Source organism: Magallana gigas, chromosome 2, assembly GCF_963853765.1.
Source record: "Magallana gigas chromosome 2, xbMagGiga1.1, whole genome shotgun sequence".
Classification (NCBI taxonomy): Eukaryota; Metazoa; Mollusca; class Bivalvia; order Ostreida; family Ostreidae; genus Magallana; species Magallana gigas.
In genome coordinates this window covers 13,663,329-13,689,834 of record NC_088854.1, presented here as the reverse complement: position 1 = coordinate 13,689,834, position 26,506 = coordinate 13,663,329, and the positions used below count along the sequence as shown (strand labels likewise).

General features: G+C 34.9%; 1 protein-coding gene across 20 annotated transcripts in view; it reads right to left on the bottom strand.

Moving 5' to 3' along the window:
- The window catches only part of LOC105329024 (dipeptidyl aminopeptidase-like protein 6), a 111,120-nt gene that overhangs the window by 48,143 nt on the left and 36,471 nt on the right, over positions 1-26,506 (bottom strand). For 2 of the 20 annotated variants that reach the window (XM_011430133.4, XM_034448045.2), the window contains exon 1: positions 5,236-5,754. The exons of 11 other annotated variants lie outside the window; for them this stretch is intronic. In XM_011430133.4, the coding sequence (XP_011428435.3) occupies positions 5,236-5,361 (126 nt within the window). In that variant the 5' untranslated portion in view covers positions 5,362-5,754. Of the gene's footprint in view, positions 1-824; positions 974-5,235; positions 5,776-10,651; positions 10,828-16,185; positions 16,393-26,506 lie in introns of those variants that run through there. 7 more of the 20 variants (XM_034448046.2, XM_034448050.2, XM_034448048.2 and 4 more) reach the window with 7 other exon arrangements.

Sequence of the window (26,506 nt, the reverse complement as noted above, 5' to 3'; positions counted from 1 at the left end):
ATTGGATTTTGTTCAATCAGACAAAATGCAAAATAATTCGAACCAAAGCAACTGCAAACCTTACAAAATGAAATACAATGATGAAAATCCACGATTAACTGTTAAAGATTTAGGGATTCCGAAACACTGAAATAGAAGCCTTGATCAAATCAACTAAGAACATAAATTATTTCTTCTTAAATGAAAATAATAATAACAGCTTAATGACAGTCGATATTTGTGTCTAATACAACTTCACGGGGAACAAATATTTCATAAAGATAAAAACTAGGATAGTAAAACACAATAAGAAAAGTAGACGCAGAATCAGCCAAATACACGAGCTGCATCGGTACGACACCAAGCAACGCGTGCAGTCCACAACTGCTCGCGGGGCCATAAAACTTAGACAACCTCACTTTCGATCTCAGTCTCACTTTACATAAGGAATATATGGTGGAAAATTGAGACTGAGATCAAAAGCGAGCCCGTCTACATTTCATGGTCCTGGGGCCTGATCAGAACTTTGAAGACGAATCGAAATATCTTATATTAACCAAATTATACTAGACACGTGTGATATGAACCAAAAGGTATACCCATATCATATAGTTGGAGAAATTTTGGGCTCACCAATAATACACGTTACGACACACTATTTTAAAGATTGAAATATAAAATAACGAAACCCCGATATTGATATAGAAAACCAAGGACAAAGAATATTGTTTTCAGTATAGATCCAAATGTGACCGTTTTTAGTTAAGCTAGGCTATTTTTTTCCTGACGTTTTCTTACGGATGGTTGAAATCAACAATTATAGCTTTATAACAACAGTTTGTTACCTGGACAGTAATGAAAGCGTTATTAATGCTATCCCCACTGCTGAAAGCTCTCCGTTCGTATATGGCTCTCGTCTTCATCCTAATTGTCGTAATACTGTCCCCCACTCACATAAAAGGTAAGACACTGGTTGTTATCCATCCATTTTTACGCTGAGCAGATGTCTAATAATACACTTCCATAAGATTCAAAACCTCAATCTCCCGATGCCCGTATCTCTGTATTCCACGAAAAGCGTTCATCAATCCGATTTGACAGAAATTTAATTCTATAGGATAGGAAACAATTTTGAAACAGAAGATGAATTGGGCAAAAAATGAGCTTGCGCTCACGAGCTGAGGCGTCTTTTCCAGATTGATTGCGCTGGCATGTTAGTATTTTCAATCAACACACAAATTAAGACTTTAATTTTCAACTAATCGACGCCACTGTTTTCCTTCTCTTTACTACTCCCCCTTACACAATCTCGCAACATCCCTCCCATTCAGAAAAAAACCGCACACTCTCAAATAGACGCACATTTACGGCAATGAGTGACAGCAATTGTGTTAAATTTGGTTATTATCGGGTAGACCATGAAGTTGACGATGTTCCACACAAACGTCGAGTTGCGGTAAAATGAGTGAAAGTTCTAGACGTACCGGGCCGTGGTTGATACATCTTTGTTATACATCCATGCTCAATCAATTAGCTGAGTACTGAGATACAAAGATTAATCTCGAAGAACATGGATTAATCAGAGACCAAAACTGTCACAACATTTCAAGACTTCCTGTTTTTACCTTGAAGCATTTTTCCCGGTACCGACAGTTGGATAATTCGTACTCGAATTAACCTTCGTAAAATATAACGATATTTCACTCATATGCATTTTTCGTAAATGATTATTTTTTTCACTAGAACAAGTATTTCTAGATTTTTATTAATTTGTTAATTAATCATAAACGGTACATTAATGAACTAATCATTGAGACAGTACTTAGACGGTTTAAAATAGTTACATTTGGACAAGCAATTACGTCTACATTTTTGCTGCGATGAATAAAATGATATCATCATAGCTTTCTTCGCGGGACACGGTATTCTACAAAACAGAAATTCGTTACTTCAATAAAACAAAGGAAATCCAGTAGCTGTAGCATAATTTGATAGCAGATAATCTTAATCCTGAATCCAAGTATCACTCAAAATTAGGTTGGGTTGAATTGATTAGAGAAATAAATGAATTTGTGTTAACAAAAAACCCGAATATTTTGAGTGTCGTAAATGATGAATTGCATTATCGTATGCTGGGAAAATAAGTGTGCCATTTCAGTAAACATTCTTTAATAGTGATTTCTTATATGCCTTGCATGGCTAAGTGGAAATGGATATAAATAATGATGGATCGAGTCCTATCAGGGAGTCTATTTTCTTTCCTAGGTTACTGTCATTTTGACGATTTTTAACGAAAATACACAATCCGTCAAAGAAGTTCAAATGAAATCAGAAAAAGGGGAAAAATACAATTGGCATGTCATCCTTTTTTTACCCTTAAAAACAATGTATACCAGCCGCTTTCTCAACCTGACAAGTAAGAGGGGATGTTTAGATTGAGAAATCTTTGGGTTTGTTTCATTCTCATGAGGCATATATATAAATATGCCGAACAATTCCTAAATGTGCTGCATAAAAGTGTTTGGATACACATGTAGGGTAGTTGTGGAATGTTGTCCCAAGAGTCAGAATGATGCAGCCTTTTTACTTTTGTGTATACTTGTTTCACGTTCAAGGATTGTTAAGGAAGTCATGGCCATAAGCTCAGCACCACTAAAATATTGCTCATATGGAATAATCCATGTATTCATGTATATGTCTGAGCTTGATATAGTGCCGTAAGCAACTGGCAGAAAATTTTCAACGATGAATATTTTTACAGTAAAAAGTTGACCGAATTATTGTTATGTCTTTTCCTCTCGTAGTTACATACTTCCAACAATCCCAGAGTGTCAATTTTGTGTTCAAAGAAAAAGAAATGACCAAACTATATTGATCAAATCAATGCCGACCATCTTTTTAGACATTCAACAGAAATTCGAGCAATCACAATATCAAAATCTTTCTTCTACAAGAGCTCATCAATAAGGAAATGTAAACAAATATGTCTTCACAAATAGACTATCAATCACACAGTCTCATTTCAGACAAGGACCATCGTTTTACAATTTTTCAATTAAAAATGTGAAATGAATCAATATCAGAAATGTTTGTTTTAAAGGGAATATGTCAAATTTCTAAATGTCAAAATAGTTATTAACAAAGCGTTTTCCTGTGAAAGCCTCTCTAAGTCACTGGCAAAGCTGACACACAACTGTTATACGCAATCGTGCATGCGCAGAAATTCATCACTTAAAGTTATGAAACATGAAGCAGAGGGGGATTCCATATCACTACACAACATGTAATCCCTATGTTCAATCCCCGAGGTAGATAAGTGCCACAGTCATTAAACCTTTTACTGCAGCTATAATCCCAAGGTTGTTTATCCTTGTTGATCGTTGTGCGGGAGGCTGGGTAAATTGTCGACGTTTGGCCCCTTGCTAGTTTCTAAAAGTGGTCTTAAATTGATATTTGGCGTCCTTTAATATTTAGCGAGCATATTATGTTTTATTAATTTACGCTAATGCTGGTAATCTTCCAATGATACTGAATGGGAATATTAGCAGAGTTTCGAAGTAAGCATATCAATACACCCAAGCGATTAGTAAGTGGTATAGAGTAGAATCAGGAAAAAGTTATTTTCCTTATTGTTAAATGAATGTAAAACAAGATAATGTTTCAAGACCCCATTGACAAAAAACATTTTAAGAAATGAAACAATTCATGTTGTTCAGAAGATCTTTTGCTACCAAAAGTAAACCGAGAAATTCTTTTTTCCATATTGGTCTTTAGATGTATGATTCTTAAAAGCATTAAAAAAATATCATCGGATCCACAAAGTTTCGCTAAAACGTAACTTTGACCATTAAAAATTGGCGCATTGGTTGATTGCAAGGATTCGATTTGATCTGTGATAAGATAAGAGGAAAATACTGCATAAAAGGGTTAAGAAATAAAAAGCAACACTAAATGGTACCGTATTAGTGTACCCCAACGGTTCGCAACTTTAAGATAACGGCTTGTTTAACTACCATCGCAGTGTCCTGATTTCACGCGAAACAAGTTTTTATTAGGTTTGGGTCTCATTTTAATGCAAACTCCTCCGTCTAAATTCAAAATCGCTTAAACACCCTTGAGACTTTATTTCGTAAAATAACTTTAATGATTTCTCTATATTGACTTTAATTATCTCCTTTTTCGGTTTTATTGGTTTTGAGAACGACATATATTTCTTATCGTCAGTTTCATTGGAACATTTTTGAAATGCAGAAAAGGCCTAATCTAAAGCATTTCCAGAATAGTCACAACCTTACAGAGAGAGAGAAATCCACTTTCATGGGATATTAAAACATAGCAAGAAGCCACTCACCAGTTAATGAACATTAAAGGCTCCAGTCAAAATAGAATTGCAAAGTCATTGAATCAAGAGACAATTTCCACTTTTATTATTTTAGATACAAAAGTGAACTGTAGTGCAAAATGAGAGACGGGGTAAAAGAGCACACATTATATGCAATGCAAAAAACTGACTTTGCTAATTGAATATACAATATGTACACCAAGGGTCAATGTCCTTACGTTTTTTAACGTTAGTTTATTATCACATTGGAGGCTCTAGCTCTTTGACAATGATAATGTCGACTAGGACAGTGGCGAGGAAAGTCGTTATTTTTCCAATCAAACGTGCATGTAATCCAAAATAAGACTCGAGCAGATACCTTATAAATAATTTTATACATATAAGATATAGGTTTACACATAAAGCTATCAGCAATAATTAATTAGCTTGAATTAAGATCTGTTATGTCAAAAAACTAACATAAGCAATAAACGGTTTTCAGTGACCCGCTATTTCACAGTACCATTTAATTTACAATATTATTGTTTTTGACTAATTAAAACAATTCATTTTACGCTGCAAAACCATTACTCATAATCGATACCTGATCATCATTGCATTCACTGGCTACAACCATTCTACAATTAATGATGATGATTGAGACTTTTTTTCTTCCAAGAAACAATGCAGTAATTATGAACGACACGGATCAAACAATTAATATCAATCTTTCCATCATTAAAAACTATGACTGACGTGATCCTGATTCTATTAGCTAATTGAATATCATTTCCCGTGACAGATATTTTTCAACCAATAAATCAACGATTATAACATATTATGTATATTGCAATTGTTGAAAGCTATCAAATAAGATTAAAAAATACAAAAATAATGATAACACGTAGAGGAAGAAACGATTACGGATTGTTTACCTCAGCATGTAAGAACGGTTCATTGACGTGGTCCCGACTAGGCTGCCGGGCTAAATCACATCTTGGTCTGTCAAACGAGGAGTATAGGCCATCCTTACCCCCCTGAAAACGGACCCCGATACTCATTGCTCCAAGAGATGGGATCCTCCCACACTATACACAAAACTCCAAGGGTTCCGACATAACCATAGAACCGTATCTCGTGTCACGCACTTGCTAACGAACTTCCAGGAAAGAAACCCGATCTCTCTCTACTGGTGACGAAACCCCTTTATCCGGGCACATAGTAATTACCCTTAATACACTTCTTCATAATTACACAAATGTTTATTTTTTGAAAGGTCCGCATGTTAATGTCCTGCAATTTGGAACAGGCCAAGTGAATCAATATAAAAAGGAGAATGCCCATATAGAAAAAGATGCTGCACGCAAACGTCTGGTTCTTAAAATATCATGTGTCCAACACTATATAACTGGCGCTGAGATTCACGCAACTGACGTCGATTTTGATAGCGAAAAATCGCATGAGGTCTTTTACCGCGCCTTATTCATTTTGTCAAACCGGAAGTCTGTATCTAAATGCGAACTGTTCCAAAAGCAAGCTGATTTTTTCCGGGGGTTCCTTTTGTTTAATTATTCAAAGTAAGTCCGCAATCTTGCCTCTTTTAGACTCCTGTTAGTCCAGACAAAAATACGACAAAAACAATTTCTGTTCTTGAAATATCTTTTCGACCCCACTGACAGGAATTCTGATCGGCGAAGAATGGTGCGTTAAATCGCGTTTGACGTGCGAATATGTTTGACAACAACAAACACCACTTTCCATAACAATTAACGATGCCAATTTGAATCCAATTTATCAAACATTGCTCTATTACCAATTGGATTTCCGTCGGATGCACCCATTGATAATATTGGTGACTACAGTCCTTCTGTCACTTGCTGTTCCATAAATATCGCGCGTAAACTGTATTATCTGATTTCATTAATTAGCTATTAAGTAAGTTTCATACAAGGAGGCCACTCGGCTCGATGGTAATTAATTATCGACCACAGACCTGTTGGATTAATTGGGATGAGAAAAGACCCAGAAATGACATCCCAGACATGTTTATCGAAAGGCTGATATCAATCAAATAAAAAATGTTTCTTGCTTGCTATAATCATTTTTCAATATTTATTTTTCTTTAAATCAATCAATGACCTTACGGGTTAATCAATTTAAAAAAAAAGCCAGAATTTATTGTACTTTAGAGATTGAAGATGAATATCATTTTATACTGATATTTACCTTTTATTGTCTTTTAAGAGAAAAATTCATTAAGAAGTTTTTAATTACTACATGTATTATATAATCAAACACTGTGTTTTTATGTAAATTCACCTATTGTTATCAGAGAATGCGCAATTTAGGTAAATTTATTTAGAAAGCTTTGGTTATCAAAAAACTTCACGTGTAACCTTGCTTTTTTAACTGACCTGTTTATATTAATATGATTATATCAATTGACTTGTATGTCTATATGAGCTTCACCGATTTGACTTATAAACAATACAACGCGATCCATGTGATGATAGTTTAGGCATTTGTGACTCTTGCTTTGGGGCAAATATGGTTGAATTTTACTTCTGTGGTTTTTGAAGAAATGAACTGTTATAAAAGATTTACTGACGGGCGGTCAAACACTTGGACGGTCAGACACACGCGCAAAGGATTAGAACAACATTTGAGTTCATTTCTGGTAAGCTTAGAGCCAAAGAAGAAGTTTGAATTGAATACGTACTATGAAATTAGAACCACTCTCTCCACAATTTTTTTAATGAAAAATTACTGACCTACATATGTAGATAAATTTTTACATTGTTTTTCCAAAGCAATAGAAGCACATATATATTTTGATCCCTAAATGTAAAGTACGTTTTACTAGAAAAATTATCATTTATTTGAAGTTTCGATTATTATGTGTTTCTTTTTGTATATATATCATATTTTAGCCCCTCTGTTAAGATCACAATGTGGACGTTGGTATCCTCCACGCTTAATATCTACCATATATAAAAACATATCAAGCTTGCGTGACACATTGAATCCATTTCCAAAATTCTACAACCAAAATGTCCATGTCTTATCTGAAACAGAGATTTAACAAACAATGAATTAAATCGCGATAAATGGGAAAACTCAGCAAGTATAATATGTTCGTTTGGAAGAAGATTAGCAATCAAACTCCATAAATAACACAGAATCCTACTCAAAACCATCTACCGCCGTGTTAATGCAGACCGATGTTACGTACATTTACGCATGCTGCGGCAATTCACAATCTACAGCGAATACAAATCACCCGTTTAAGAAGCATAAATCTATCGGTTTGTCCCTTGGAGAAAAACGGCTTTCATTCTCATGATCTACATGACCGTTACTAACGCAGGTCTGATTGCACGTAATACTACACCCCCTCCCTAGACGTCGGTTGCTTCATTTTACGGTTTACTTACACTGTGTATCCAGATTTAAAATCGATTTCATTTTTTTGTGCAAGATGCATGTAGTTTGCAAACAAACAGCTCTTCTTTGTATTAAAAATATTTCTTTGGAAAATTTGTCATTGGCGATGTGTTTCCGCACGCCGTCGACTCATTAGTCTACGGGGACAGACATAAAGGCGAAAACCTAGTCACATTACAAATACAATAATCCGTCATTATTGTAAAGAAACCAGAGAAAAATGGAAATACTTTCCGTGAAAAACTCATGATACAATTTCTGACGACTGAAATATCAGACAAAAGGATTGAGGAAAGAAAGCTTATCTCCATGCTGTATCAGGGATGAAAAGACACCATTGGTCAACCAACGGTTTATCAACACGGACGCAGGAATCAAATTACGGAAGCAAATTCAAAGCCAGGTTCTAACAAAGTGTTGGACAAAAACTTCCCTTAAAGACGTCTTTATTGTTAAGATCTTCTTTGAAATTATATTTAGCTGTGACATTATGTTTGAAGACAAACGTTAAATTTATGACCTGCTTAAATCTATTCACAGCTTTGTCAAAACACTTCGAAGTCTAATGTATCTTTTAATGACATCATCACTCTCCTCATAAGGCCATCAAATACGTTGTTTGTGTATGGAAATATACGAGAGTTATATTTGGAGAGAAAATCCCCATAAAGACATGCATTTTAGCAAGTAAGGCAATTAGCACATTGCATCCATTTACTCAAAGACTTTATTTTGTCGAGTCAACCAAAGTTCACCAGACAAGGAAAGAACCAATCCGTCGAAAATCCGTATTGCTTAATGCAATATATGACGATAAAGATCCTCTTGGGTGTAAGTACCTTTGACAACGTGCAATTACATTCCAATAACGCAAGATTACTGGCTACAAATTTCTTCCTAATATATCTCTTTATGTCTTTTGCATGTACGATAAAATAACATGATTGAGAGGAAAACTTAGCGATTAACATTTCAGTTTTTCATCAGTTACATGGAAATATTATTGAATAAAATTGTAAAGTGGTTAAATTTTAATTCAAAATTAAAAAAGATTTAAAACTACCGATGTTCGAGATAAGTCTAGCCTTTCTAAAATACTAGAACTTTATAGTACATGGATATGGCCTTAGAGTCATGGGCCGAGTCAGATTTTTGACTAGCATCGCACCCGTTAAATAGCTCGCGAAGAATTACTGTGGAATCATTTTTATCCGTTGGGGTCAATGTTCGTGGGTAGCCAAAAATTTCCTGGTTTGTTGGGACGTAATTTCGTTGGTAGCAAGTTCTTTTTCGTTAATAAATATTAAACAAATGTTTGTATATACTGTAAATTTCTTATATTACGCGAGTACTAAATTCCGCGATCCCTCTATTTTGTATCAAATCACGAGAATATAAATTCGCGGACGCGGAACATTTAGGTGGCAGGGGATAGTTTCGAAGGAAAGACCCGGTCAAAATTTTGAAATAAATTGAGAACCTGGGGTTTGGCTGGTTATTTGAGGGGTTTAAATTTTGAAATAAATGGAGAACCTGGGGTTTGGCTGTTATTTGAGGGGTATAAATTTCTAGAATATTTATTGCATTCGTTTTGTGGACAGAGGAGCTCATGTCAATTTCATTGATATATGACACTTTAATACTGGTAGCACTTTTCATCAGATATGGAATGAAAATGCGAAACTGTGGCCAAAATTTTCACTTTCGGTTTTGTGCTTGAAAAGTAGGGTGGGTTCAGAACACGAAATGTCACTCGAAAAGAAGGTGATTGACCCCCCCATCAATTGGCGATTATTTGCATGGGTATACATTAAGCTACCAATCCTATGGTAGTTTATGGCAGTTGCTCGGGGCTGGAGCGTGGTTCTGGACCCGTGAAAATGTGAAAAAAGGGCAATTTTTCAGAAATTTTTGAGACCGTCCCTGGCTATTCTTTATAGTGCTATATGTAAGTTGTACTTGTTTTTTTCTGAAATGTTTCAAAATTCTTGAGTCGGGGCCATGTGTCCCCTGCATGCAAACCAATTTTAGCAAATTTAAAAATCCACTGAAAAATTAAATCTCATATATGAGCACTATCTGCCTCACATTTCCTCGACCAAAAAAACTATCCCTTGCCACCTTATCGATATTTCCTAAAGTTATCAACTCTCACAAAATAATTGCGAGGTTTTAAAATCCGCGAGGGGTGCTTCTCGCAATTTTACGCGGATATAAATTCCTTGCGTTTAATTAGGAATTTACAGTACGTTTGTAGGGATGAAAATTCGTGGGTGAGGGTTACCCACGAAAGCCACGAACATTGGTCCCCCACGAACAACGGTGATTCCACAGTAAGGTGTCAGGAGTAACACATAATTTAATCATACGATTTTCAACAATGGCAACAGTTGATATTGAACAACTAAAATTTGGCCGATAGTGGCTTCAAGACTCACACTTGTGGTGATTCTGATGTGGTCGAGGATAACCATGGTGTGATTGAAACATTAAAATGCAATAAATTATTAATAATACAAAGTACTCGATATTCACTAAAATACAATAACGTTCTTATTGCCCAAACAAGAGGTATAGCTTACCGATACACTACACTTGTTAGAACATAGAATGAATACTAGCTACAGTATGTTATAAGCTGAGTCAAATGTACTTTTACCGGATTGATCCCTATCTAACCAGGGAGCAGGCGGCAAACCGACTGAGATATTTTATACCTCAATTAGCGACACAGATAACTTAAGGATACTGTATACCCAACGATGTTATAAGTAATGGAACATATCACATAAAATGATAGTGTAACAATCGGCATCTCTCATGGTAATAGAAATTGTTAGACCACAAACTACTCCCTCCCACAATTTCAAAGTCGACTAAAATAATTTTAGAAAGTCAATTACCCACCTCGACGGTTATAAAAGGGCTGTTTATTGCATCCTTGCTGCTGATGGTTGCACGTCGGTATATTCTGGAACTGGAGTTATGGCCTTTGGACATTATAATCCTGCCAATGACTGGATTAAGTTCTCGTCAAGAACCAAAACTGACCGTCCTTCTCCAATTCATAATCCTGTTTTGTGAACGTTTGCTTATACTCAGGTGCAAATTAGACATTTTCGAAAAATGTCAAATGGGAGTTCCTTATAAAGCGTTGCATGCTGGCTGTGTAGACATTAAATTAATATCTCTCGTTCGAACACTAGCATTTCAGAACGCCTTCATATCACTCAGACGAAAGTAAAAAAACACAGCGGTTCATTAAATTTCAAAGTCAAAACTTTGTACAGACCATCGTTTTTAGCGATTTGCAACTCAATAAAATACGACGTTTTCTTCCACTATTTGTCCCGTTTCCAAACGCAGATAATTATCTGGCAAAAAGTATACAATTTAATCTGCTCGCTTGACAATTAGTCTGTGCTCGAGGAAGCTCTTCAAGAACGCTTCCTGATCAGATGACCAAAGGCATCAGCAGACGTCAAATTTGATCCCCTTATGGCATCGTCCGACCAGTACTAGTAGAGCAACGATGTGTTTATCAAACAATGGCCTGTTTCTGTAAATAACTTCTTGTCCCTGCTGTCAACTTCTTTTGCTTCAGCTGCACACTTGATCACGACTAAAAAATGTGGCTAAATTGTGAAAATAATTTCAACCTTATCAATCACAGCCAAGTCAAGAGCGTCATTGCTGTATTATTGATAGTTATGACCGGTGGGCGAGCGCGTGTCATCTCTGTCTTCAATGAGTTTTTTAAAGAAAAAAATTGTCCCTCTCGTACATATTCTTCCGCTAGAATATCAGCAGACGATAATTAATGATCACGTGGAGATAGTCAATCTATTACAGCCACGTCTGACTCTTTGCCCACGGGTGGATAAACTTGATTCATTGTAATCCTAAACGCTGTGAAGACGTCAGGTATTACTGTTTTGTACGGTGATGACGGCCTTCCTCTGACTCGTCCAGCTTCTTTAGCGTTTTACTGTGGCCGTATTGTTTATTGCCTTCCATGAAGTATCGTAAATCTGAAATCACTCGGTCTCATAGCAACCTTTTCTAAAAACCAGTGTCTCCATTTAAGACACAGAAATGAATTCCGTTGTTTGAAAAGCGATTGTATTTCTGCGTCTGTGATAGTAAATTGAGAAATCCGAGTCTGCTTGCAAGCAGAAGACCGACAAGTTCAGACGCAAGCTGTTTTGCACATTCTCTTTTTACACGGACTATTTCGATCATTAAAGATTATTCTCAGAGATCACAAAATTCTGAACAAACGTCAACCGGTAGCAATTTCTTTTATCAAAATGCAGCTTATTTTGTTCAACAAACTCACACTACATGTACAACAGAATACACGATGTATCATACGTGCAAAATCGGGTACGAAATATAATAGATACGATTACTGGTGAAATAGAAGACCTAGTTAAAGTAACTTAGCTTGACTCTTTTGACACAAGTCCCAATAAAAACACATATTTTTGGTGTCATTTGTGTTAAAACCGTTACATAGCAAAATTAGAACTACTCTCACAGAATTTTAATAAATAACAGAGCAAGTTGTTCAATCCCTTTTATCTGCATAGCAAAGTCAACTATTTACACACATGCATTATGTTGCAAATTCCGTGTCTAAAAAGGAACGTTCCGAAACGTCATTTTTGCATGAAAATAGCTGTGTACGTATTAACTGAGCACAAATATAGGTTTCTTGAAAGGAAAAATTACTAGTCTTTGAAAATTCCCTTCCTTACTACGATAATTGCAAACATAAAAACGTAAGCATCACTCGGGGAAGCCAAGTTGTTCCATTCATTGACTTTAAGTGGCGTAACACAGGTAAAGATTACCTCTAATTGATGCATAGATTCTAAGTAACAGGCCAATTAATGAATTTGTGTTTGCTCAATAAAATGCAAAATTAGCCCAAAAAGGAAGAACAAAAATTTACTGATAACAAAAACCAATCAATAATATGCCTTTGAGAGATCTGGCTCCTGGGTTTATCTCTCTCTCCCCTGCTGTTACTGCGGATCATTACGGTACAAGTGAGTACTAGGGTAGAATGGACGCCTATTGGCGGGTTACAGAAACTCACGAACAGCAACTTTTTACTGCGCCAATCAATGCTAACATCCTCTAAATGACTTCCTAAACAATCTTGGACAATATTGCATACCAGCTTTGAAACATTGTATCATTAACTTCCCTCTAAAATATCATATTTCGACTTCGTTGGTTGAATGCCCCCATCCCCTCTTTTACTTAAAGATGTTGACTATGATTTGAAATCACCGATGACAAGCTCCACCCCCTCCCCCCCCCCCCCCCCTAAAAAAGAAGAGGAGAAAACACGTGATGCTAAAAGACAACAACAAAACTCATGGTAAAGACTACATATGCAGGTTTTCTCATATGGTACACGTAGATGAATTTTTCTATTAATTCATTAGAATATTTTCTTGGATTTGTCGTATATATTGACAGATCCCCGCCGTTCTTACTGTCACTTCATGAAAATTAATCAAAAATCATTTTCTGGTGCTAATACCAGATTTCTCTCAACAAAGTAGCAATTTGAAGAGTTATAATTATCAAGTTTTCAAATCACTGCATGTATAAAGTGTACACCTGTCTTGTCCAATAAATAAACGTACGTACAATATTGACTTATACTGAATGCATCTTATTTGACAGAAATCATTGAATATATCGACTAGAATAACACGAACGGTCCCGGTAAAACCATGATTGTCAGTCGACGCTTCGAAGTGTACGAGGCGTGTCAATTTCTACTGTTACCCTCCCAAAGAGGCACTATTTTTTTTATTATATTGAATGTTTTAATTTTAAAGAAAACTTTACTGCTTTTATATTTATTAATTATTCACATTATTTCAAATTCATAATTGACTTCTTTAATAATGACGTGAATTCTACGGCGAACCGTACGCGCATAATTTACGCGCATGTAACAATATATAAATAATGCCTGTTTGGGAGGGTAACAGTTGAAATTGACACCCCGAGAAAACCATTGTCAACCGACGCGAAGCGGAGGTTGACAATGGTTTTTGAGGGGTGTCAATTTCAACTGTTATCCTCCCAAACAGGCACTATTTATTTTGTTATACTGAATGTCTTAATTTTTAGGAAAATTTCACTTCTTTTATATAGGAATAACGTGAATTCTACAGCGAACTGTACGCGCATAATTTTCGCGCATGTAACATTTTTTTTATGTTACCCGTTGCTAAGTGCGTTGCATACGCTGAGGGTAATAGAAAGGATTATGAACTGCGTCTTAACCAATCAGATTTCAGTATTTAACATGAAAGTATAACAATTCGTTTTATTATACTTTCATTTTAAATGAAAGCTTCGCGTCGGTTGACAATGGTTTTCTCGGGGTGTCAATTTCAACTGTTACCTTCCCAAACAGGCACTATTTATATAGTGTTACCCGTTGTCAAGTGTGTTGCTAACGCTAAGGGTAATAGAACGCATCATAAACAGCGTCTAAACCAACCAGATGTCAGTATTCAACATGAAAGTATAATAATATTCATTGTTACAGTGGGTTTTTTCATTCTTCATATACTGGCACTGTACCAGTTATCGGCTAAATTTTAACGTTTTCTTTTCGTAATTCCTTATTTCTTGATATTATTGGATTAAATTTCACATACTTTAAAAAGTGAAATCCTTATTTATCAATCTGTTATAGTTTATATCATTATTTAGAACCAAAAAGATCTTGTTTTGTGCTTTTTAGCACGCCCCGAATTTGCCGAGTTGGTACGATTTACTGTACCAGTTATCGGCTGCGTGATAATTACATAGTAAAATCCGTGTTCATGTTGATTTTATACTCTGCTAAATGTAGTTTGAATTATGCCCCTTGTGGAGTCAGACTAAAGTAGTCGGGGTCATGATACATTATAAACAAAACTCATAAAATTATTCGTTTATTATCATACGGTAATGCAGCAAATCGCGTTAATCGTAGACTATTCAATACATAATTGTGCAATCAGGCGTTCAATTGCGCTACGAATCTCTCGGAAATTTGTGAATTCCTTTTGTTTATAATGTTAAATGTATTGATATTATATGTCAAATCAGAGAAGGGATATAATTACGTATCACAAAGAGGTAATATTCTATTTTTAACTTATTACGTCACTTCTCCCACTGCTGAAAGTGCAAAGATGTAAAATCAGCGGTAAACATTGATCGTTTAAGCTCATGTGTAAAACATATTCAAGAAAGTTTTCAAGCAAACTTACTTTTCTTTATTCGAAAAAGACGACTGAATTAAAAAATCTTGGATTGTCGCGTGCTATAAACCCGAACTCTCAGTTTAGCCGATAACTGGTCTTAGCCGATAACTGGTACAGTACCAGTACCGTCACTGTTTTACTAAGTAAATTGACTCTTTTCACGAAAACTGTGGAACTGCTATGTTGCAGGACATGAACAATCGCTGTTGAGTATATTTCACCAATCTAGTTGTCACTTTGTCCAGCAAAAGAGCAGTTACGCAGTTATTGGGAAAGTGTTGATTTCAATCGAAAACAAATTCGGCTCATTTTAAACTAATGTTGATGGCTTCATTGATACAATTTGGGGTTTTTTATGACGCCAGTTATTCGACCTAAGCAGCAAATTTGATTATGTTTCATTTTTGAAGTTGTCATCAAATAAAATGACAAACGAAACTTTTAAATCAAATCATTAAAATCTTTGTCACTTGAGATATTTGCATAAAAAAGAATTAAAAAAATAATAATATATAAAAAAATGAAGATGTGAAATCTTAGCATTGCATTCAGCCATTCACATCATGATCAACAAGATGTACATTGAGTCACCATGTCGTCATCAATGCTGTAGTGCTCAGACGGAGCTAAAATGGTGATACCACGATGCTTTTAATTTTATGTTTGTCAATTAGATGCTTTAACAACCTCGTAAATGCAATGTACAAGCAACTTCACTCAGTGTAGATTAACGCAATGGGATCGTTAACAAATCGCGGCAATTCTAATGTGTGCATCATAAAATGATTTCATAAAACTGTCCCTATCTCAACAGGGAAAAAAATCAATAACAGACATCTGCATAAAAAAGTGACATATTGCAAAAACGACAAAACCCTCAGGTATTTGTTAAGATTATGACCCCGTTGGTAGCTTATCATCTTGTTAATTATACCTATCCATGTCATTTAAACAACCTATGATTGAAACCATGTGAACTTAAGAATTACCAATTATCAAACGAACTTTTTTCCTGATTATTCTTTACAAATGTACGGTGAAATTGACATTCTTTAATCTCCACAGCAAGTATTGTTCACACCAACAAAAGCTTAGTAGTCGCATCATGTAGTCATTTTCTTACAAAACGATAACAATTCCCGCCAAATTTACCTCTAGGGTAATGAAGGCACCGTTGATGTTGTCCCGGCTACTAATGGTACGCCTGTCCACTCCTTTGCCATGGTCTGATCTCGAGTCTGCCCAACCCATGCCCCGTCTCAAAAATCTCTAACAGTCACACGCACGATGCCCAAATAAAATCCACCATACAATATTATCCTTGCGTTCTTAAGAATTTGCACGTTTTTTTCAATTAATAAACACAAATTGACGTACATCTGCCATCTGGTTGGCGTGTCTTTTTAATCCTTAGATTAGAACCCTAATGCGCGCCATGAGAAGTCACTTTGTTCTAAGGGCCGTCACTTTGCCTCTATACGTGCTCGTTTTTTGCAAATTTATAAAAATTCTTTTTTCGAATCATTAAGCAGCTGCACCCGCTGCTGCATTTAATGTTTGTTGTTGTTGTTATTTTGATCGCATCATAAAAAGGGATGGGACAGAGACACTAGTTTGCATATTGCATTATCTTTTGATTAGAAAATGGTTTGTCATTTGTTATTGATTGAGACGACAGTGCATGGCTCCGCGTGTGACACGTTACTGGTATCCATGGATTCTGATCTCAGAGTATCAATGCAACTAATGATTGTATAAGCAACTATGGTCATTATCTAGTCGACAAATTGCGTATAAAGTACATATCCTCCAGGAATTTTATCATTTCAAATAATGAACTTCTATCTCATTATATCTGTTCTAACACTATAGCACAGTCGAAAAAAAGAAATGTGCGGCGTCGGAAACTTACTAGTTTCACCTCCAGTTGTATAATTTACTGTAAGAAAGCCTAACCTGTCTTCAAGCTTCTTTTCACAACCGAAATTGAGGCATTAAAGTCGACTACTTTCTTAAATTAGGTGTGATTTCGTGTATCATAGTTTCGAGGGAAAACCTGTTACAACATATGAAAAATAACCTATATCACAGCGGTCCACCGAGAAAACACTTTTCAGTTCGACATTTCAACATCAATTTAAAAAAGGCAGCAAGATTGGAATTCTTAAGAGGGATCGATGGTTGTTGCCTTTTTTAGACTTATTTAATCTCATTGAAAAGAAGAGTTCGGTATAAAGATATAGGGAAATATTCAAAATCTTAAAGTTATAAATAGCTTATAACTATAAAATTCATATCTCAAAAATTCAGGCAGATCTGATGGTTCATTTGTTGACCATTTAGTCTTTTGATGTTATGTGTGTGTTTTTTTTATCGTAATTTTAAACCCCTCTTTCCCAGTTCTTGTGTTGGCTGAATTACTAGAAAAGTATCATTTATCGTTACTAACGAACGGCAGTAAATTGGGCGTTTTAACACAAAATATTAAATTTGTACGACAAAGTAATGTGAAAATGTATAGGGAGGAAAATCACTATTATGCACAAAGTAGTTAATGGAAGGGTGTTGGACCTCTAATGGCTAAAACCCAGATCGAGATTATCCGCCATTGATTTCATTACTACCACATCGTAGAGTTGATGGCAATACTAATGATGTTTTTCGCTAAAAACTCCACAAAGATTGGGAACAGAAGAAATCAGTGGCAACTTCTTTTAACTACTTTTATTGATATCAAAATCGAAAATTATAGTTCAAAGAATTTGTAACTTGAAAGAAAATTCAGCCGATGTTTCTAATTCAGCTAATAAAACCATCTCATGAATATACAAATTGTACTGTATTCGTAAAAGTCTGAATCATAGGACAGTTATTGTTAAAATCAGGAAGACATCTCTTCCTAAATTAAAAGCATCATCTCCAAATGAAAAGAAGTGTTTTAACGTCAAATATCTGATGACTATGGCATGAATTATCAAAATGATATGATTGTCTACATGAAATAGCAATACGTTCATGATGAAGACCACGTAGATTCAGTCCAATGCCTTTAATAATAAAATAGAAGAAAGAAAACAAGGAATTTGTGTCAGAACTAAAAATAAACTTAAGGCATTTTTTGTCCTTTTTCTGTTTCCACCAAAAATGAGACTGCTTACTCTAAAATAATTATATATTTGATCATTTACAGTCTAGCATCTGCACCCGAATTCTTCCGAAAATATAAGGAAGTCTGCGGTTTTTCCCTTGCTTTTACATGCAATTTTAAAAAGCTAATCAAGTATACCATGATAACAGTAACGAAATTCTATTTACTATAATTACTTAGATGAAATTGACTGTTAGCATACTATAATGTCTACATTTATGACTATATTATAAACTACAGTAACGTACTTTAAGTTAGCAACACGACCCGCTCTCCTCGATTATGACAGACAACGATCGACAACTCTGGAGTGTAGAGACCATATGAGCTGATGGCTCTTCTAAATACTCACCAGGCTGAGCCGATTATGCCAACTATAAACTGCAAGCCTTCGCTTTATTAATCTAAACATACATATAACATAATTCTATGCCACCCCCCCCCCCCTCCCATTTTATTCCAAAAACTTTTTACTTCGTAATATTTGCTGATAATGTGCTATAATTGGGATGAAACAAATTTCATGCATGTGAAACTTAAGTAGTCATGCATAAGTTTATTACCTATACGAGTTTAATTTCTTAACTATGGCTTGGTATTTTTGCTAGAACTTTGAAATAAAATAATATAGAAAAATCTTAAGAAGATACACATTTCAATAAGGCCTACAATTTTTAAGAAGATGGGTAGATAAGGCGTGTAAAATGCCAGTATAAGGACGGATAAGATACTGTCAAATTAAAATATCAACAAAGCTGATAATTATTTTTTTTAAATCGTTTAAAACAATGTATATTTAATATCATATCAATTTGTAACTAATAAATGTGTTCAATACTTGTAAGTAAGTAAATCATTTATTATAGTGACATGTGTATCTTTTACAATTGAATAGTATACAATTACACAAATCAAACACCCGGCCCATTGGACCTACATGAATAAGTAACTTTTGACACTAATAACTTTTAATGCGTGCGCGAGAATTTTCTTTGTCTTACTTTACTTTACTTTGCTTTACTTTAATTTACTTTGTCTAAATGCAGAATATATAAAATTTTCAATTTGTCTTGAAAATAACAAATAAGAGTTTGAAATAGTTGTCATGAGATAGATATGAATTATTTGGAAAACTAATACTTTGATAAAGTTCGCTTCTGAGATTGTTATATAGAGTACGTTTTAGAAGAAAGTGGAACTTGTAATATGCTGATTTAAACCTTCAAATAAACAAATTGAAAAAAAAATTCTATTTTACGACTAAACCAAATGGGCATTCGCGCTATCTTGCCCCCCCCCCCCATTTTCTTTAGGTAATGAAATTCAATGTACTTAGACTTCTATTTAAATTGATGTCTTAAAATAGATTAAGATTCATATACATCAAAGTTGCACCTGTTGATGTTTAGTTCCACAACCATCATAATAGATATCTACATGCCTTACAACAATAATGATAGATGTCGAACTGTGTTATAACAATCAGGATAGATATCTACAAGTGTTACAACAATCAGGATAGATATCTACATGTGTTACAACAATTAGGATAGATATCTACATGTGTTATAACAACCCTGATAGATGTCGACCTGTGTTACAACAATCAGTGCCAATGATCCGATGCTCTTCTAATTCAATCCAAACGGCTGTCAATCAAACACATCACAATTATCTTGTGTTCTTTCCAGTGACATTCCATTGAGTTCACTCACATGGGAAAAGAGAAATGAGGCTAATCGATGGTAAGAAATTGGCTAAGTGGTGTAATTATCTAATGAAAGAAATCAGTCAGGAGCAATGTCAAGGCTGCTGGATCCAAGACTTATCTCATGCAATGCACAATCACTGCCTCGTATTCATTATTCCTTTTTTGGCCTTTCTGACAGAGTTTGGAAAACAAGAGGGTTCTTCCCGATTGAATGGCCAAAGAATTTGTGATTAGAGTGCCGAGGTCCGAGGATTTCTGTACCGTTAGTGCTGCAATGAAGCAGTGCAAGAACGGTAACTGTTTCTGCATTAAACCAATACAGTCCTCATTTTGCCACTCAGATACTTTGATATGCATGAATGCAGCATGAAACGATCAACAATTCCAGGTTTTCTTGCACTTTAGATGTTAATACTACTTGATCACTTATATCAACTGATACAAAAGCCTTGATAAAAAAACCAGGTAGAATCTTAAGGCGATATAAGCTATATTGATTAAAACAAATGTCAATGTGAAGTAAAGAAGCACAACGTACTAGTATCTTTTATAAACGCATAAATCAGAGAGGGAAAGAAATAAACTTTTAAGTACGAAATCACGATGACCAACGTATTACATGGACATTTTTTATATACTGTCAGATAAGGCATGTTGGAACCACCGTAACATCGCATGTCTCAGAGTGTGTTCGCAGGTTAAGGTACATACACCTGTGTCTGGAAGCTCCACGGTGCAGGAGTTACTGAACTCTTGGATATGGTCACAATTTAAAAAAAATTTCCGTCGTACAAAGAGCAAATATAAGACCAACATTACTGTTAAATTACAGATGATGGTCCAATAAAGGGGATGCACGATTGTTGTACTGGAAACAAATATTGAGCGGTCGCTACCCGAGGGAAATTAGGCCGTTATGATCTTTGTACTTCTAAGAACAAGCAACGAAAGAAGCAAGTGAAGAGAATTCTGAGGTTAATGTTGCCATCACGGGATTTCAAAACTATCAAATCGCAGAACAATTATTGTTCTATAGGTGCACGCTCAATTCTAACCATATCACATTATCACTGGGTTTTTTAGCCAAACTGTTTACTGACGACATCGACATTGGGAAATACTGGATGTCTTTTTTAAACCCAATGGAAGAACATGTACTCATTGGTGAATTAAGTAGGGGGGGGGGGGGGGGGGGTTAGAGTAGCAATATCATTTAGGTTTTCGTGTGATGATAGTCAGTTTTTGTACGCTGTCAGTTCATTGTGCTATAACGTTTGACTGATGGTACATGAATAATTCAGTAGTAGCTGTATCCGTATCTTTCCTTGTATAGGTGCTACATGTAAACTACAAAGTCCAGCAGAAGCAATGGGTATACGTTAAACGTTAACATACCGCCGAATTACTCACCAACTAGTGCAATTATTCTTTACAAATGAAGCGTTGCAACTTTTATCTTATCTTGTCTTAGTGTAATACATTTTCTGTAAAAACTTTAACCTTTTCTTCGAATTCATCACCCAAAATAAAATTTAAATAAAAATATATGAATAATAAAATCAGTAGTAGCATAGCAGAACCACAAATGATAGTAAAACAAGAGGCCCATGGGGCCACATCGCTCACCTGAGCAACAATGGGCGTTCAAAAGATAGTGTGTCATATGGCCCTCGGTAGAATAACAAAAAAAATAAATATTGTACAGTATTCGAATTTTACACTTATTTTTGCATACACTTAATCTTTGATATTGTACCTTTATGAAATACTGTTTTTACACAGAGTAAGAAAATCCTACGCAAGATATAGAACTAAATATTTGGTAGGGGTACACTGTTATATAACTTCTAATTCCCTGTATTTTCGTTCTGCCCCCCTCCCCCACTTAATAAAGCGATCAAAATATATGAGAGCATATAGGTACATTTTCTTCCCCAACTACTTACTACATGTAGTTATTGTATTTTTTTAAAAAATATAATAGTTATTGTATTTTATAAAAAAAAATCCTACATGTATATATGTGAAGAAGAAAATTGCACCTCAATGCGCTCAATTTCTCAAATTAAAAATATTCAACAATTTAATTTGTCTTCTCCATAATAATTAAATGACTGTTGTTTACCTCGCGTAAACTCGTGACTTTTATAACTTTACTCACACTTGATTGATGAATACATTGGAATGAAAAATGTTGTCACGTGACATGTTAAAGAGCTATAAAAATCAGTGTTACCGTATTGACAGGCACATCACTCTAATTTACTATGGCCCACCCATTATTTTCATTTTTGTTCAAAAATAACAAATGGCTACAAACCAGGATAATTGTTCTGCTGTAATATTTTCTTAGGAATAGCGATAATTCTTTTATCCCCGCAACAGAAATGAGTCAGAACTATGGAAACTGGTTTAACGATGTCGTTTTTATTTACTCACATTTCACATTATTCATTGTATAAAGAGGGGGCCCCAGAGAGTAGTTATATACAGCACATGATTCTTTAATTTTTTGTGTATAAGTATTTAACATACTCTAATTCATATAGAATTTCTAATGATGAACCAAAATTTCAGTGTCAATCGTAGAATTATAAGCAAGATGAGCTCAAAATTTTGCTAGGTTTGAGTCATATTTTGTTCACATGAGTTTATTACATTCAGCTTAAGATTTTTAACTTGGTATTTCCTATTCGGCATTTAAAATGGAAAAAATGAATGGCCTCAGATCTGTGTACAAACATAGAATTGTGAGCAAATCTCTGTATCTTGCTTATAATTCGAAGCTTAACACTCAAATATGATAAGTAAATAGAAATTGTAAACAATTAAACACAAGAAACATGCACTATAACAGATAAAGAACACAATTTATTTTTCAAAATGAATCATATACATGTATATACCTACATATTTCCGTCAGCGATATTAAACTCTATTTAAACTGCATCTCAACAAAACATATTGCATTATTCTACCATTACGCAAAAGATGATACCGAATTACCGATAGCCTGAATGAATTGCATTTTAGTTCTTTCTAAATACATCAGATGTTGCTTAATTTGCGCAGGTAAACAGTAAACTGTTTGATTTACCGAAGTCTCTGTTTGATTTGATACGTAAAAATCAGGAAATACAAGCGACAGTTCCCAGGTTAACGCAAAGCATAAATGAAAACGAAACGAAAATCACAACAAGCTAACACCACCGTCATATGTGAAAACTGTCAACACATTGAAATATTTAGCCTCAATTTACTTCACAAAATCGGCACCAATGTATTTTGCATGTTTCAAAGATTCTCTTCGTACACGAACTGTTGCACAACAAACAAATTCATCATTTTCAGATCGACCCGTTTATCATATAGTGTCATGGCTGCTTTAAACAAAGAACCTCGTTTTAGAATTATGGAATACGAGTCTTGGTAAAATGGGTAAGCAAATCCGGGCCGGGGCAAAATAAAAGCCGTGGCAGATCGGCAATCGTCAATTCTAATTACTCATTATTTTGCAGCAATATTTACAGCGAATACAAATATACTGGTCAGTAAATATCTTGAAATTTTAATGAGATTGGCAGATTAATAACTGTCAATCTTTTGTTTTGCCCTGGCCCGGTCATGCCTACCCATTTTACCAAGACTCATGGATGCTATAAATTGCTTGAAACACGCCTTTTCTTTCTTATTATTTTCGTAATAATTCTGATTTGAAACAGAATTAGCCCATAATTTTTGCAATTTATATTTTCCTTCCCATAAGGATTATTCATGCTAAATTACGTTGAATTTGCCTCTGTAGTTCTTGAGAAGAAGATTTTTTAAAATACACCCCCCCCCTTTTTTTTTTTTTTTTTTTTTTTACAGTTTTGAGGTTTTCTCCGCTTTCAATGAAAATTTTTCTTTCATTTCTGCAATTTATATTCATCTTTCCATAAGAATGCTTTGAGCCAAATTTGGTTGAATTTGGTTAAGTGGTTTTAGAGAAGAAGTTCAAAATGTGAAAAGTTTACAGACGGACAGACGGACGACGGACAAAAGGTGATCAGAATAGCTCACTTGAGCTTTCAGCTCAGGTGAGCTAAAAACATACAAAATTATAAAAAAAAATTCTACCAGTGTACCACTTTGCGGAATTAGTATACTATGTTGCAATGGTATAGAAGCAGTGTCAAATGGCTCCCATTATATTCGATACACACAAGAAAACGGTCAACTCTGTCAATAAAATAAAACACTGGACCAAAGGGGGCTGGGAGTTGGGGGCAATGGGACCACTTGCACCATACAACAATAAAATTAGTCATTGAGCGTCCCAGAATAACAATGAAGAGAGTATCGTGATATTCAATAATTAACATCCACCAACCTAATTTTAAGCTCGTACACGCACTCTTTCCAGCCCTGTTTTCTGAGTATGTTTCGATTTTTTTGAGAGGGATTTGATATCAAATTTGACCCAATAATCCAATTAATGGAAGAATGCAATAAATCAATATAGAATGAAATTGGCATAAAAAAGCGACCGTTTACAAATTGAGATCAGTGTAGTGTTTTATATCATTGACATGAAAAAAGAAGCCACAAAAATGTCTTCCTTAATTATGATTTTCTTGCAATTCTTAAGATTGTGCTGACTATAACCACATAAGTCAGACATATCATATGCTGCATGTAAATGTTTATATGCAGCATATGCGATGCTGTATACGCATTTATTCCAGTGATATTCCTCCGTAGAGTATTTATCGGTTGGTAGGCTACTTTAGTTTCCTATGAAAATCAGTCTTCTTTTGACCAACTGTTTACTGACAGACGGGAACAGTACTTTAGATTAGCTAGCTTTATTACAGGTTGGCGAATATGCATGGCATACAGTTTTCCCTGACATCAAACATTAATAAGTTGCACATGTACTCGTATACTGCATCATAGTACATACAAATTAGTGTTATAAGGGGCCGCTGTCAATAACCATATTATTGTAAGACACGAGAACGACCAAAACAAGCTTAAAATTAATATTCTACTGTTTAAAACTCACAGCCAAGACAAGAACAGTTAGTAGAACTTATCAAGTTTGTATCTATAGTTTGTGGCACACGTTTTCAAGAAAAGGTCCGGTAACTCTGAAAAGGTTCATACTTTACTACCAGTCACGTCCCTACATGCATCTAGCAGTATATTACATTTTCATCCGTGTGTCAAATCAGAAAATTTTGTTTTCAGAGAGATCTTCTTAGGACCAATCCTGACAGGAAGATGCCCAATCCGTGGGATCTGTCAGTTCTGATATAAAACTGACAGCACGAGAGGGAAATTTTACGATAGAATGATCCATGCTTGAAACATGATGCAACGAAAATAAATGGGCACGATTGTAATCAATGGTAACTTCACTCCCGATGGAAGAGATTTGAAACACCATCATAAATTTCATTTAGGATTGAAGAGAAGTCACTATAAGATACTGATGTTTTAGAGTCACTGCAAACAGCACGTTATTGCAATATGTATTTTTAGTTTTGTTTGAGAGGCATAGCAGCATTTATATGCTTTGTTTGCTCGAATAAAACTCATCTACATTTTTTATTCTCCAAGATTTCAAATTAACAAAATACATCCTTATACAGTGAAAAAAAAACTTTTTTTGAATCGTAACCTAAAAGTTTTCATCTCCCCTTCACATCATAATTGCAATATCCACATATACACATGAATTTGCAAAATCGGAATTCAAAAACAAATCAATTTTGAGAAAAGATCCTTAATGAGCTTCCTAAGGAAAATGTTATGGTACCTCTAAAGTTTAAGAAAGTTCAACATTTACTTGTTACCGTGTTCCGTATGAATACTATAGTTCAACAAATAGTCGATTAAAACCATTTGATTCAAATAAAAAGGTTAGAAATAATAGCAACTTCTTCATGGTTTAGATCTTTTTTATCACCAGAAAAACCACCCAAGGAACCTCTTAATCTATGGATCCAGGTTTTGCATTGTACTATTACAATGATGAATTTTATTAGTGTAAGCTTTCGCTTCGAAAATCTAAAGACGAGACCCTTGGAGGCAATATCTTTACCAGAGACTTTGATGATGGAAGATGTGTAAGTTTATACATCACCTGAATTCATACCTTCTTGATTATAAAAACTTCTGTTGCTGAGAATTGTTATAACGTTATAACTAATAGAGTGTAGGTGTGGGGCAGTACAAACAGTAATGTACACATCTAACAGGCAGTGCACACTGCTGTACTCGCGATCACATACACTGCATGGTCTTTTTTTTGCTTGCCTGAATAATCCGAAGGATAAAACTAATCTAGTATTACACATCAGATACTATCTCACATAAAAAGATCGAACTGATGAAAACACCAGATGAAAAGTTTTGAAGGAAAACCGTTTTAAAATTACATAGGACGTAACGGGTTGAATTGATGTAGTACTGCAGTCACTGTTTCATTTGGTATCATTGATTTTACGTGTACTTGTGTCATCTTTGGCAGTTATCAAATGATATAGTTTTTCACGTCAATGTAATAAATAGACACGGATCAATAAGGAATATCGATCCAATTTTACTATAAACCTTTCAAAGACTGT